This window comes from Camelus bactrianus, chromosome 3 (genome assembly GCF_048773025.1).
Source record: "Camelus bactrianus isolate YW-2024 breed Bactrian camel chromosome 3, ASM4877302v1, whole genome shotgun sequence".
NCBI classification, from domain to species: domain Eukaryota; kingdom Metazoa; phylum Chordata; class Mammalia; order Artiodactyla; family Camelidae; genus Camelus; species Camelus bactrianus.
Genome location: NC_133541.1, coordinates 90,644,466 through 90,660,887, shown reverse-complemented (window position 1 = coordinate 90,660,887; position 16,422 = coordinate 90,644,466). Strand labels below are relative to the sequence as shown.

Here is a 16,422-nt window from a genome sequence, read left to right as displayed (position 1 = left end):
TTAATCTAGGCCTTTACTAAACCATCAGTCTTTTGGAAACAGAAAAGATAACCAACACAGAAAGTGCACTTTTCTTTTCATATTAACAGTTTCATTAAGATGGTTCATAAAACCATATTAAAGATCTCTTTGCCTATTTCCATCAATGAAATCCCTTTATTTATACTATAAAAAATGACTTAGTCCAATATTTGAACAGTCTTTTAGATGTAAAAAATACAAGAGATTAGGTTGAATATCTACCAAGATTATAACATAGTCTAGAATTTGCTTTTTAAAAACAAATAGTGATACACATTTGCTTCTTTAAAGGAAAATATTTTACTTTGATTTTCCTTTTGTTTGGATTCTACAGGAATGGAAGTTTACTGTTACCTAAATGCTGATGGAAAAAAAGAAAAAACAAATCTGTTTCTTCAGTGTAGTATCTGCTTTGTCAAATTTAATAAATTGTTTATAGTGAAAGAACACTCTATGAACTTAATCTCCAATAAAACTTTATAATAGTTGTCTTAAGCAGTGTGACTGTTCATATGAAAGAATACTTAGTTTAAAAAAAAATTATTGCTAAGAAGGAAAGCATTGATTATCATATTTAATTTGAAGATCAAGATAAAAAATTATCAGTTCCATGCCATTGATGCTTATTAACTACTTTGTCATTTCAGACAATCGACAGGGACTCTGCTTTGCAGAGGTATTGCAGACAATGTGTCAAATGGCATCCAGCAGCCGCAATCTTGTCACAAAGTCAGAATGCTGCTGCGACGGGGGGCGAGGCTGGGGTCACCAGTGTGAGCTCTGCCCACTTCCTGGAACTGCCCAGTACAAAAAGATATGTCCTCATGGCCCAGGGTACACCACTGATGGAAGAGGTAAGTAGTGGAAGAAATTCATGAAAGTTATCAATACCATGAACTTAATTCAGATTAATTTGAAGGAAACACAGTTATAACAATAACTGAAATATTTGTGTGTATATGTGTTTGTACATTCTTTTTGCTGATGCTTTAGATTCTTTAAAAGGTGCAATCTTCATGTCAAATCTAAGAGGTGGAATTTATTATTATTCCTGTTTTAACAGATAGGAAACTGAAGTACAAAGCTTAGGTAAAAATATGTCATTTTCCCAAGATCCACCCTTTCTAAGGGATGGACCCAGGAATGGGACATATCTATTGCCTCCAGAGGCCATGCTGTAACCCCCAACTAGACTTGCTTTACTTAAATAAAGGCTGCTTATTTGTTTGAGCATGCACAGGAACTCATTCTGTTTGCAACATATTTACAGGCCAGCAAGTTTCATAATTGATTAGTGGTTTCCATTATTTTGTACAACCAACTAATATACTAATGTCCTAAAAATACCATTTTCCTCTATTACTATACAGATTCTTGACCCTGTGCCTGATTACTTTGCTAATGAAACCCTTTCTTCAGAGTCTAATGCAAGTGCGTATTTGTGGTCAATCCATGGGATATTATCTCAAATTACAAATTAGTTGAACTTCAGAAGGGTAGCTTTCTAGATTCCCCCAAAATAACTCATACTTAGATGGCAGAATGAGTAGACTTCAACAGGGCTTTCAACATAGCTTTCCTTTTGTTTATCTCTTCGTATCCCTTCAGATTAATTTTTTTGTCTCTCCTTTCCATGTTGCACTCGCCTAAATGATGAGAAGGTATACCAGCACGATTGTGAATGATAGTTGTTAGTTATCTCACGTCAATTCCTTAATTTCTTAGTTTCTAAACTAGTTTCATCCTTGCAGAGGATATATTAACTTCTGTTGTTTTCGCCTTGGGGTTTTTGGGGGCACAGATATTGATGAATGTAAGGTTATGCCAAATCTCTGCACCAATGGTCAGTGCATTAATACCATGGGCTCCTTCCGGTGCTTCTGCAAGGTTGGCTACACCACGGACATCAGCGGAACCTCATGTGTAGGTAAGGAGATGTGAGGCGTCTCTGCATCTGAGGGTTGTCAGCTGTTTCCTACCAGTCAGTTACTGTCAGCAGAGTACCTTTATTATGGAGTTTTGGAATGTACATTTTGTTAAAATGATGCCATTCGTTTCAGTAATGTGGTTGTTACGGTCACAGGAGTTGTCTAAGACCTTGTCTAGTAATGGGAGACGCAGAACTGTTCAATTCATAAAGGAGTTTGTGCAATTAGGGAATCATAAAAATTATTTTTAAAAATATACTTCCAACATTTTATATTTTAATTTAAAATGTATAAGGGCACATTTGTTTTTCATTCCTTTAATGAAAGAAAAGGACTTTTGATTGTGAAAATGTGATGTGTGTTTGCATATGGAGAGAGAATGCTTTTTGCTTATTTCTCATTGCAGATGTTTGTATAAATTATATGAATTAATCATCATCTACAATTTCCAGTTGCAAAGCAGTCTCTTTGAAGTTTCTATAGAAACTTTCTATATTTTCATAATCTTTTTCTAATTTTTTTTTATTGTTTCATCCATACCATTCTATGACAGTGAGGGTAGGGGGGGTGCTTGCCTTTATTGAGTCTTTCCAAAGCATTCAACTTAGTTTTCATTAAAGAAAAAAAAATTTCTCCTTCATATTTCATCAACTTATATCATATTCCATTAAGGCTCCTATTTTAATAGCAAGCACACCTCGCATAGAAGGGTTAAGAAAACGAAACTAAATCCTAGTAAGCATTCAGCTCACTTGGTTGGGCCTGAGTGTGAGAGAGAATAAGCTATCCATTGTGAGCTTTTAGCATTTTGTGGCATCAGTGTGTCTTACAGGGGAAATGGAGATTGCTTGCTATCAGTCAGAGCCCTAGCAGGAAAACGTGGCATATTCCAATAAGGACAGTTTAAGGAGACTTGTCTTTAATAAAGGGATGGTGTATAAAGGCGTGGGCAGAGTGTGCACAAACTACAAGGAATAGTGTGCTGGGGCTGTACCACCCTAGGACCAAAGGAAAGAGAGAAGTTATTGGAACCCAGAAGGAGGAGAAAGCTGTGCCCAGAAGGCTGCCTGGAGAGGAGCTGTGACCTCTGATCCCATGATTCAGTCAGCCTGAGCCTGTCTTGAGAGGAGTCAAATGAGAAATTAAGGACCAAATTGAAGACAGAGGGCAAGAGAGCCTGCTAATAATGTCCATGCAGTTCAGCCTCCTGGGCCCAAGAGCAGGGTAGACCAGTGTGAGGACTGCATCTAGAGGGGGAAGTGGAAGATTTCTAGCACTGTGTGATGCCGCAGCTAAGAGGGTTTGAGAACTTCTGCCACATCCACTTGTCAAAAGAAAGAAACTCTTAGCTTTAAGTTTCTCAAGGTGTAAACCTAAGTACATTAATCTAAAGAATGTAGTGGATTTTTTTGAACCTAGACAGGTGTTCATGTATTTGCTTTACAAAGTAAACCAGTATGTTACTTAAAAAAAAAAATTGTTCTGTGCATAATTTCTCTGGGTGTTTTCCATTTTAAGTTGAAGAGGAAAAGAAAAAGACGAAGTAAGAATAGTGGGGGAGGGAAAGAGGCTCATTGTTCCTTTTAACCAATAATTTAATCTTCATATCACTTTTACTTAGATCTTGATGAATGTTCACAGTCCCCAAAACCCTGCAACTTCATCTGCAAGAACATGGAGGGGAGTTATCAGTGCTCGTGTCCACGAGGGTATGTCCTGCAGGAGGACGGAAAGACGTGCAGAGGTGAGCAAAGTCTGGCATTGTGAGCTTCTCTTCTTTCAGATTCAAAATCAGCTCATCAGAGAATGATACCATGTGCTTCACCTTCATTAAAGCACATCTTCCTAGTGGTCACTTTATTATTCAAGGAAAATTCTTCCAAAGGACACATTGTGTTGGAGGAAGCGGAGAGAATGAAAACCCTGGTTACAGTGGTTTTGCTGCCTATAGCAAATCACAGAAATTTTAAAATAAACAAAATAAATTATGATGAGGAAAGAGATCGAAACAACTAAAATAAGATTTCTTGCTCATCTAAGATATCATTTCTGTAAACTATTACACATTTACTGCAGAAGATTGAAAATGAATTGGTAACTTAAAATTTTTTGCCTAGGAGGTATTAAAAGTAATTATCAAACTAAGTTAGATAATTAAAATACTCCAATACTATACTCATACATTCAATTTTATAGTAAACCTCATCAGTATGAAAAATATGGACTGAGGAGATTCCTGCCAAATTAAATTTTTGAAATATGAATTATTCTCTAGAAGATGAAGTTTTGTTTCCAAGAAATACCAAAAAAAAAAGTAGAATAAAATAATAGCAAGCAGTACTATTCTCTTGGATCTACTTAGTGAACCATTATGAGTCAATTTAATTTCGCACCTTGTTTGTATATGATGGCACTGAAGTGTGTGTCTTTTAAGCTTTAAAATAATGAATTAGTCTTGTCTACATCTTACATTGCTTTGTGAATTTATTTAAATATATTTTCCTATAATAAGTTCCAATCCAACCAAAGTCACATATTGAAATTTTTATCTGTATTATTCAATTCAAATGTTGATTTCATTTATGACTAGAATTATAGATGCCATGTTTTTGTTACTTCTGGTATTTATGATAGTGTTTTCATTTGGATCCTGAGAACCTGACTCAGTGTTTGTGTTAAGAGCTTCATCAGTTTCCAGATTCTGTTTTATTTTAATTTAACCCTGTCTTTAATAGGTATAAGTGATCAACCATGTGTTGCCAAAACACAGCCTCTGTACCCTGCTTACCGAACTGAGACTCAAGGACAGAGTTTTGGGTGAAGTAGAAAAGGCAGCTTTATTTCTTTGCCAGCAAAGGAGGTCACAGTGGGCTAATGCTTCTAAGACTGTGAGCCTACTGGGGAGAGAAAGCAGGAGGGGTTTATAGTAAAAGTTCAGAAATTCAAGAGGTGGAGCTAGTTTCCATAGAGAAAGCATACAGGGTAGCAAATCATTGCAAAGTTCTTGTTTTTGCAGATGCAGTGGTCCCCTTCCCTCTGCTGGGGATGAAGTTCATCTCGGGCTTTGGGACTCTCGTAATATTCTTGTACCAGAACGAAGGATGCATGGGAAAGGGCTCCATGGAAAAGAGCTCTAGAGAAAAACTTGTGCAGTTTGATGTCAGATGGATAAGTGTGTTAAGCTTTCTAAGCAGGCTGAGGCCTTGGACCTCCTGCTGCAGACCTCAGCCTGCAGCTCTAATAATAAGATTCAAGGAAACCACAAGGGGTCAAAAACAACTGCAGACATATGCAGTTGGGGTGGGTTATGAACAACTAGATGCAGGAAACACCCACCTGCTGTTTCTGAGGTGTTGGGCTCAGGAGCAGGGCACTTGGGTCAGGAGCAGGGCACTGAGCATGATCCCTGCAGGCAGCAGCACCTCAAGAGGGTTAGGTGGACCACCCAAGCCTCCCTCCTCTCCAGCCTAACCCTGGTCAGCAAGAGCATGAGAAAAACCCTTTAAACCATTACACAGTTAAGCAGTTACAAGCACCGTTATAGATATCAGACGGTCACTGACCACAGTAGGTCCTACTTGGTTATACGTGTATTAAACTGTACATTAAATGCAAGAATCCTGACCTCTGGATACTACCTTTGAGACTAGTTCTTGGATACCACCATGATTCATCCTTTCATTTTCTTATTGTAAGAAAACTTTGTGTTGTGTATCACCTTAGCCATCCTATAACAGTAGCCCATAATGTTTATCTTTCTCCAGTATGTGAAAAGAAACTCCTTGCCGTATGCATATGTATGTCTATAAAACTTTCAGCAAAGATCTAGGCAAAATCCTCCCAATAGAGCATGCATGCCTGCTGTGGCTTCATGAGAAAGAACTCAAGTTACCCAGGAAACTCTGCTCTGATTGTATTGGCTTCTCTTTCATTTCAGACCTCGATGAATGTCAAACCAAACAGCACAACTGCCAGTTCCTCTGTGTCAACACTCTGGGGGGTTTCACCTGTAAATGTCCACCTGGTTTCACACAGCATCACACTGCTTGTATTGGTAAGACAAACTACAATAGGGAAATTTTGCAGACTTTCCGTAGAAACATAAAAACTGTACTTTAAAAATGGTAGAATAACAGCTCAGTGCTTAAAACCAATCCCTCATAATTAGTGGTCTAAAAATGTTGCTAACAATATAGGTATTTTTTCACAAGAAGAGTATCTAAAGGAAAAAAGTCCTGTATAGTCCAACTACATGCACACTAGGTAGTGCAGGCAGGGCCCTCATACTGCATCCTAAATATAACCATGTGTGTTCAGATAAAATATGATTAAAGGCTCACTGTAGTTTAGAACATGCTAATGCACATGCCGAGTTTTTTTACATTAGAAGACACACATGTTAAGAGGCTTTCAGTCTGTACTATCAAAAACCATGTCCTCATTTAACCCAAAATAAGCTCTAGTTGAAATATACTTTTTCTGACCATTTTTGCCTTTAATACAATGGTGAATCATGGCATACATTTCCCTAAAATGCTGTTTTCACATCATGAAATTTAGGCTTTCATACTTCACTTTTTACTTCACGTAGTGAAATTTGAGTCATGTAATAATTGAGACGTGTGACACTCTACCCCTTCGTGCTTTGCTAGACAACAATGAATGCGGGTCTCAGCCTTCACTTTGTGGAGCAAAAGGCATCTGTCAAAACACCCCAGGAAGTTTCAGCTGTGAGTGCCAAAGGGGGTTCTCTCTTGATGCCACTGGCCTGAACTGTGAAGGTGAGTTTATTTGCTCAAACATCCTTACTCTAATATAGCAAACTATTTTAACTTCCAAGCCACTCACTGAAAATTGAGATCATCTTAAAAGAAAAAAATACACATTTAACAAAGTAGAACCCAGAAATTGATTTTTGGTTTGTAGATTTTCATATATCATTTTGGGGACAGAGGAAAACCTTAATGTGATGAAACAAAAATTTTGTCAGTGCATATTAGCTTTTAAGTTAACTGAACTGTTTATCTGATTATTAATCTAAAAAAGAATTAAACTGAAAAAGAATGTGCCTAACTTAGTTTAGTGTATGAGTATACCAGAAAAAAATTGAATGTCTGTTCCATGATAGTCGAATACGTAAATGGTTAGTGTAAGACCAAGAATCAATTATTGTAGAGAACTGGGAAATGTACAGAAAGTGCTAGGGAAAACTCATGATGATTTTATTTGGTCTGAGACCCTGATTCACTCTTTTCTACAATGAACATTTCCTATAAAGTCTCCCTCACAATAGGTATTTCCTGTGAAGTCCATGGGAACATTTAATTGGGGATAAAATAAGAATCTGCCTGTGGTCAATAAAATATATTGTTCTTCAATATTTCCATTGCAAGTGCCAGCGTGTAAGACACATATACTAGGATTGGTATTTTTTACACTATTCATGCCAGAGATTCTGAGGTCACATACATCGCATTATGTTTTTATATTCTATTATAATTTGTCTTTATAGATTTTAGTCACCCTTTAATTATTCTTAGAAATACATTATTTTGAATTCTAGAAATATATTCCAAGTTTTTAATATACTCTTTATAAGAATATAGAACTTTTATATGTATCTAATTTGCAGCCAAGAAAAATTTAATTTAAAAAATTTCTATTTTAATATTTTATATTTGAAGTCATTGAGACTTTGAAAGTTTTCTGAACATACAGCTGCTTGCCACGTGTGAGTTCAGCTTGTGATCATCCACATAAGATACCATTTATTAATTATCCCTATAAATTTGTTACACACACATCAGACATGCCAATTTTATTTCACTCTTTATGGGTAGATTTCAAAGCCTCAGTTGTCATTCCAAAAGAGTATGCATATATGAACAAGGAAATTATTCCGTATGTGTCATAATACTATATCCTGTCTAAAAATAACATATTTAAATACCTTAAATTTGCATCTAATTAATCTTGAATGGTAATAAAATTTTTTGCATGCAAAACAATTATACTTTTTAAGCCTCTGTAGTTCTTGTATCTTCCCAAAAATGAAGATTACATGTCAATCACTTTTTAATCTACTGGAATGTGTAATGCAAATATATTTATATCATTTACCAAATAAATCATACCATATGTAGTTAATCCATCCAAAATGCACAACATTTGTGGTTTCTGTGGTTGATTTGCTGAAATTAAGATGTTATTTAGAGCACTGACGTAGCATGATCTGGTGGATAGCATAAGAATGATGTGGTTTCTTATCTTTAGAACCATTCTCTGCATCACCACTAATAACCATGTGACTTGAAAAAAAATCACAGCCTCTTTATGTGTGTTGTTTGTTTATTCCTCTGATAATAGTTACCCAGGCTGTGTTTGGAGTGCAGTTAAGAATAGGAGAAGAAAGGTACATAAAGATCTTGCCGGAATTATTTTTGCAGATGTTGATGAATGTGATGGAAACCATAGGTGCCAGCATGGCTGCCAGAACATCCTGGGAGGCTATAGGTGTGGTTGCCCTCAAGGGTATATTCAGCATTACCAGTGGAATCAATGTGTTGGTGAGCACTCGCTTGTTAATTGGTATCTGCTTTTCCCACCTTAAGGTATCTTTGAGTAAAATGCGTGAAAGAATAAAGGTTGGCGTTTCAGTGTAGCCTTTAAATCCTAGAACTTAAGAACCAGTGCTTAGGACTAAGGTATGGTCTCTATACCTATGTATATTTGAAAATATCTGTCATAACAATCTTAAGTACCAAAAGGGTAACTCAGCTTGAGCTTTTATAATTCTAATTTTCTGCTAGATGTAATTTTAAAAGATGGTGTCAAGAACCATACTCTTCATTTATTAAGGTCAGAGGCTTTTTATCAGTAATTTAATATCTTTAGATTTAGGGTTGAAGGATTGCCCATCCATCCCCCTCATACAAATCTAAAGGGATTCAGATCAACTTAATGAGGGCTGTTTGTCTGTGATTTCCAGTCACGTATTTAATGGAGGTAAAAGATTTTAAGGTAGAAAAAGTACTTCCTTACCAAGTTTACAGCAAATTTTGTTGAGAACTCCAGACAAAAGTGTTTGTAAAATAAATTCTGTAGGCACTCAGCTCTTCCTTGCACTGTTAAGAGTCATGGAAAGTCTCCTTTTAAGGAAAGATTGATCAAAGACAGCATTATTCTCTACTTGAATAGCCAGCTGACTTAGCATATGCCTAATTTCTTGGCTCCGTGTGAATGCCCTTCATAGACATACTGTCCAACACAGTGTGATGTTAGATGCTGGCACAGCTTAGCAGAAAGGGGAACAGTGGTCCTGCCGAGAAACAGTGGGGTGCGTCCTGTTTCTCCATAGTGATTTAAATTACCCCACACGTATTTCAAATATTCTACCCAGAGCAATCCACTAAATACATTAATCTGATTTTATCCTTGGTGATCTTCTCAAAAGAAATTTCTAATGACAGTTTAGTGAATTGGGAAGAAAATCAAGACAAATTTCAAAGGAGGGAAAACAACTCTGAAAGTCACAACTCTGCTGTGGCCTTGTGCCAGGTCAAGGACAAATGCTTAGCCACACCAAGAATACACACTCATGGGGAAATTCAGAAACCACTAATGATCTAGAAGTTAAGGATAGAGTTTGAAAGGATTATCAAAATGATGAGTCTGGCAGTCAATCAAAATAATCCCATAAGTTTAGTTTACTTCTTTTCTCTTCACAGAAAAAAAAAGTTGCAGAAGTCCTTACGCCCTGATTTATTAATTCATAAACAAAGTGTAGGCACACTCTTCAGAACCTAGGGAATGGTACGTTTTTAGGTAGCTATTACAACAGTGTAAAACAATTATATTATATTGCATTTTTTATGAAGTGTGAAGCCCACCACTCTAATACCATGGACTTACTGGTTAATTCTATGGAACTTAAGAAAAAGAATGATGCTCTAATATTTCACATGTGTCAGCTTAAATAAAATTCTTGTTTTTAAAATGATCATCAGTAGAAATAGTAACATGTATGGACTATTAACTCAATTTCTAAGTTTTTAAGTTTCCTAGTGTTTCTGTCTGTAAGCATCTAATGCAAAAATAGCCACCCAGGTTTTCACCAAATTTGGCTTGACTTAAAATGGCAGGCTGTGTGGGATATCCCAGTTCTCCTGGATGGGCTCCTTGGAGTAGGCACTGAGCACAGCAGTCACCCCAGGGCAGCTCAGGCTGGAGTCCGGCCAGAGCCTGGTGTGCCTTCTAATCAGGAGAGACCCCACGGACAGAGGGATGAGTGGTTTCAAAGTTGAGTTCAAAACTAAAGATACACAAACAGATATCCCCAACTGCAAGTACTAATTAGTGAGCTTGCTCTGCTAACATGGGCACCACTAAGCAGCAGGCCCCTGAGTAGGACGAATCAGAAATTTATTTTGAAAGATTTGAAATTCTTCTGTTGAGCAACCCAGCTGGTCTCTAATAAAACTGCTGACTTTCTTGCCTTTAACCCACAAAATACAGTTAGAATTTTAACTCAAATACATGGCAGTAACAGAATTAAACAACCCATCAGGAAATAATAAAAGCAACAAGCTAGCAAAATAACAAGCGTTATAACAAAATGCAAATCGAGAGGCCACAGATTATTTTTATGTCATTTCATGTATGCATATCCTCAGTCATTCATACAATTGAGGGGCAAATATAGCATGATATATTTCAGACAGATTTAACTACGGTCTCCTTGTAAACAGACAGAAATTTTAGGGAATCAGATAAGTAATATTAAACTATAAACCTAACACTGCCAATCTAAGAAAAATGACAGTTCTTGTAAGTGTTAATATTGAGAAAAGCTTTTAATTCAATTGAAGACTTCTAAGTTTCTAGCCAGTTGTCACAGAACGTTTGTAACATTCTGATACATGGATTATGCAGAGTTAGGTAACTGTCTAACATTTGCAAGCATTATTATTATTCCAAATTGAAAATTAGGGAATATTGGTATTTGCATATGATTAAAAATTACATTTTAATGTATGAAGCCTTGGGAGAAAAACAACTTCTAGCTTCTGTGGCCTTTTCAAAATAATTTGAACATGGTTTAATGAGGCTTGTGTCAGTTCAAAGTATGTCTCAAACAGGAACATATTTTGAAAGTCAGAATACCTAAGCCTATAAAATTATACCATGATGTATATTTATAGTGTATAAATATGAAGTTTATCATGATGCTTCCAAAAATTTTACATATTTTAAAATATTTTTGTCAGTGGTATGTTTAAATGCAATTTATTTAATTAAGTATTTTTCCTGGTAATTTTTCTACCTAACACACTATCTAACACTATATTCATAGCAGGATCAGTTTGTTAAATTATAATCTAACATTCTCTATTAGGACAGAAATACTTCATATAAATGTCACATTTAATTATAAAAGCAGAGGAGCCTTTGAGGCAGAATTCCAAATACTTTGTATATAGAAATAAGATAGCAATTATGTTTGTCATAGGAAGCCTAGTTATTAAGAATTCATTTCTATACTTTCTACCCATGAAATGAAGGCTAAGACTTTGTGCATCTTAGGTAATCATAGTGTGTTTTATATCCAGTGATTAAGAATTCTACATTTGGCAGTCTGATTTAATTCTGGAACTATAATCATGATACAGAAATGGGCCTGATAACGTCTGCCCTTTCAATAACCTCTACGCTGTAGTTAATGGAGTTTAATTTCCTGTCTGAGAGGCCTCTTCGCTGAGACTCCATCTGCATCTCCCATAATCTCACTGAGCTACTTCAGATAAGCACGTCCCTCTGCTGCTGTGTCCCAGGCGCACACCTAATTGCACATGGGCTGGTTCCCCCATGTGGGCTGAAACACAGACGTGTCATCTATTAGGTAAACAGGCACACTGCTCCAGCATAGTCACGAGAATTTGAAAGAATTCCATGGACCAGATGTGACCGGTGCCCCAGGTGAGATGTGGATTATGATAAAGCCCACAGGAGTCAAGCCACAGACTAGCTATCAACCAGACAGTTAGGAGCAAAGTTGTCATTTCCAAAGTTAAAAAGCACAGTCAGGCTTGAATTTGTAAAGATGATAGGAACAACTGAAAGTATAATCTGTAATTATCCTGTTGTCAGGCATTTAAGGGACAGTGTCAGTGGTTAAACTAGTAAAACCTATGTCAGCTGATGACTGGATGCGAACCCATGTCAGAAGGCACAGTCTCCGCCTGATGGGTTCTCAAGCAGGTAAAAGTGCACAAGGTTAATGGTCCAGTAGATACAATTAATATTTATTTCAATTATTTTCATTTAGGGTATTTACTTTTTTTATGTATTTTCTCTCCATGTATAATGAAGGCTAGGAGAGTTGCTGGGAGAATGGATACAAATATAGACAGAGACTTTTTAAACATTGAGATATAACTTACATACCATAAGATTCACTCTTTAAAATGTAAATTCAGTGGTTTTTAGCATATTCTCACAGCAGTGCGCAACCACCAGCACCACAGCACCACAACATTCATCAACCCAGGAAGAAACTCCATACTCATTGGAAGTCATTCTCCATTTCTCCCTCCCTGCAGCCCTGGGCAACTTGTAATCTCCTTTCTGTCTTCTGTGAATCTGTCTGAGGTATAGCCTTCTGTCTGAGGTATATAGCCTTCTGTTTGAGGTAGCGTACTGATAATAGAATAGAAGAGTTATTCAGTAGTCACACTGCAAATAGCTGTCCCCAAAGGCTGTCAGCATATTCAGAAACCTAGTACAAACAGGATATAAAAGGGTGGAGCAAGGTTATTTCAAGCTGTAATTTGGGCGGGGGGTGGGGGTTGGCACGGATTTGTTAGGTTTTGTTTTGCTTTGTTTCAGTGTCATATGCTTTGTGAATCAACCATCAGGGTAAACATTTTAAAATACGGTTCTAGAGCCATTTCCCCTGCTGAATCATAGGTACTTGGAGACGCAGGCTCTTTTTTGCCTCACTGCCCCTTTTGCAGTGTTGAGTCTCTTTCTTTGTGTTCATAGACGAGAACGAGTGCTCCAATCCGAATGCCTGTGGCTCTGCTTCCTGCTACAACACCCTGGGCAGTTACAAATGCGCCTGCCCCTCGGGGTTCTCCTTCGACCAGTTCTCCAGCGCCTGCCATGACGTGAATGAGTGCTCATCCTCCAAGAACCCCTGCAATTACGGCTGCTCCAACACAGAAGGGGGCTACCTCTGCGGCTGCCCGCCTGGGTACTACAGAGTGGGACAGGGGTAAGGCCATCCACCCCCTTGCACACAGGAAAGCGAGCATGATCCAGCTCAGACTGCCCTCCCTGAGTTCAGGCTGCCTGGCCGCTTGCGACTGTGGGGAAATGAAAGGGGATTAAAGGCCCTGAGGCAAGAGCGATGGACAGAGTGTTTAGGGTGTGGGAGGAAAAGGCACCAAGTAGGCATGTGGATTATGTTCAACCTGTGGGACTACCTCCTTTGTGGTGAGCATAAGACTTGAACTTGTATACAGGTATCACTCTTTTGCCCCTGAAAACGGCTTGAATGGATTCGATCAGATCCCTCAAGGCCAAGGACAAGCAGATGTTTAAAAATGCTGCACCTCACATGTTGTCAGAGATACCTGGGTCATGAGGTACAAGTGGAAATGGCTCCACCCAGTTCTTCTGTGAATTTTGGCATGTGCTAAAAGGCCCAGTGGTCCCTGAGGAGAGTTATCCCTCTCTTTGCTCATCTGGCTTTACGTTGCATGGTGAAGACGTGCCTGGTTGATGTGACACCATCTCCACAAAGCTGAGTTCCCTCCAGCTAGTCGCACACTCCCAAGTGCAGCCGCCTCAAGTCCTGTCAGCTGCAACTGAGGTGGTGGCCACGTACATCCTTCCAACAAGGCAGCCAGTGCTCAACAGCACAGAAGATGAGAACTCAGGAGGAGCAGTGTATGAGTCAGGCACTGAGGGGCATGGACTGTTCTGTCCACCATGGGTACATAAAAATGCTTGAGACAAAAGTCTTGGTGTAGACAAGGGTCATTTAGAGCCAACTGATTGACTCTTTCACTAACCAAAATAAGAGTTCCAAAATCTCAGGTGTTAAAGCAGAGAGCTTTGTTGTGAACAGTAAACATAGGCTTCAGGCTTAGGATTCAACAGTGCTTCTAGCATTCTCTTGGGAAATTCATACTTTGCTTTTACCTTCTTGATTTAACTACGCAGAGTGCTTCAGTTTAATTAGGATTGCAAATTGGGGAAACTTGGGGCTCACTCTTAGAAGAATTTTGCTGTTCAAAGTAAGAGAAATCAGGGGGGTGGGTGTAGCTCAATGGTAGAGTGCAGGCTTAGCATACAAAAGGCCCTGGGTTCAATCCCCAGTATTCCCTCTAAAAATAAATAAGCAAACTCAGCTATCTCCCCCCAAAAAAACACAAAGTAAGAGAGAATCTCATGTATTAGGTGTTGAAGAAAAGACTATTTATGAAGTTTTTACATTTATAATCTTAGGATTTGCTTTGTGGGTTTCTTATTTCGGAAAAGTCTTTCTCTTCTTCTGGAGAGCTTTAGTTAATGTTAATGATGAAGTCTAACAACACCTTGGTCTCATTGCCAATAGCCACTGTGTCTCAGGAATGGGATTTAACAAAGGGCAATATCTATCGCTGGATGCAGAGGTGGATGAGGAAAACGCTCTGTCCCCAGAAACATGCTACGAGTGCAAAATCAACGGCTACCCTAAGAAGGACAGCAGACAGAAGAGAAGCGTTCACGAACCCAAACCCACTGAGGTGAGTAAATCTCACTTTGTTTTGTCGCAAGATTTTGTCCACATGGAGTCATGTGTACTAAGCAGTAAGCTTTTATGTAGGTTCCAGCCTATCGTGAAATTTATTAGTTAAATTAATGGACACGATATGGCAGAGACAAGTACATTAAAATTAGTGGCATTTTTAGCTCAAAACACAAGGTCTGGGGGAAAAGACTTAAGATTCACAGTTGCAGATCATATGTTTCCATTTTTGATTTGTGCCAGAAGGCAGTAAGATGTCCTTTCTAGGAAATAACTATTTTGAAATGATTCAAAAAAACAAAATTATTTTGAATCTGGTCAGTTCTGTTTTATACATATATATATATAGTTCACTAGGCTTATTTTAATTTTCAGTAGGTAAGCCAATTACATCTCATATTCTGTGACATTTATAAGATAGGTGTTCCTTCCATAAACTTTATCCCCAAGTAACTTATATTTTGTAAGAAGCTGAGGATCTGAATTGCCTACCACTGATATTTCTTTGCTGTTAATGGTATTTAGCAGAGTGGTTAAAGGGGTGGGCCACACACTTCATGGTTTTGAAAGTGTTCCTTGCCCCTCTCCACTTACTACCCATGTTATATGGGGCATGTTTACTTAACCTCTACCTCAATTTCTTCACCTGTAAAATGGGAATAAAAATATTTACCTCTGAAGGCTGACAGGAGGATTAACTGAGTGATTACTGTGAAGTGTTCATAACAGTGCCTGGCATAAGCATCACACATATTCAGTAAATGTCACTGAATAATATCCGGTATCTAGAGATGTTAATGATTTCCCCCAGAGATCAGGGAGAGCACCACCCTTGTGAGTTAATATCACTGCTGATGCCCCATCAAAAAACCACAACTAACTGGCCGTGTGAATTGGGCAACTTGCTTCAGTTTTCTGGGCCTTAGAAACTTATTTGTAAGACTAGACTTCTCTAGCCAAGAAGTCTCTGATTCTATTTTATAGTAATAAATAGGCCAGTATTATATTTACCTTAAGTAGACTAAGGTTCTTCACTGATGTTTAAATATAGCAACTTAGATTATTCATCAAGTACCCCAAACTACAAATCCAGAAATTCTGCTTATGAAACCCTCCCATTGTGGTTCTGAGACATGATTCTATCTGAACACTGATGGGGCAGCTTTAGCACCACCGTAAGCAAGTTTTTAACAGGCGCTCACTCAAAGCATTGGATTTTTGCCTGTCCTACTAAAGTAGCATTCTCAAACCTCCCATACTTCTTACTGAGTGAGACTTGGTTTATGTGGGCCCTGCCCTGTTGGCTTTTTGCCAAAGCTGGTTCAAACCTGAGCCCTGACAACTCTGCATGTCCCTCCCTCTGCACTAATGGCTCCCAGCAAACACAGTGGCTCGTGGTTCCTTGGCCTTACACATCAACCTGAGCCTTCAGAGTGAAGATTCCTCTGGGAAGAGTCCATGCTGTTGGATAACAGCTGCACTTCTCATTATAACTCCAGCAAAAAAAAAAAAATTACATTTCCTAAATTGTCTTTTTTTATTATTAGTAAGCATGCTATTCCATAAACTCAACAAAAACTTGAAGTGTGAATGCTCCCTGTAGGCTCAGCCCTGTAACTTTACCTGGATAAGGCTGAGTGAGAAGTTGTAAAGATTTAAAGAGCATGCTCTGTGGAACTG

General features: G+C 38.1%; 1 protein-coding gene across 2 annotated transcripts in view; it reads left to right on the top strand.

Annotated features, from left to right (window-relative positions):
- FBN2 (fibrillin 2) overlaps positions 1-16,422 on the top strand; it is a 207,360-nt gene that overhangs the window by 188,871 nt on the left and 2,067 nt on the right. For both annotated transcript variants that reach the window (XM_074360603.1, XM_074360604.1), the window contains 8 exons: positions 669-875; positions 1,823-1,948; positions 3,571-3,693; positions 5,887-6,003; positions 6,602-6,730; positions 8,396-8,515; positions 12,990-13,221; positions 14,569-14,740. In XM_074360603.1, coding sequence (XP_074216704.1) covers positions 669-875; positions 1,823-1,948; positions 3,571-3,693; positions 5,887-6,003; positions 6,602-6,730; positions 8,396-8,515; positions 12,990-13,221; positions 14,569-14,740 — 1,226 coding nt within the window. The remainder of the gene's footprint in view (positions 1-668; positions 876-1,822; positions 1,949-3,570; positions 3,694-5,886; positions 6,004-6,601; positions 6,731-8,395; positions 8,516-12,989; positions 13,222-14,568; positions 14,741-16,422) is intronic.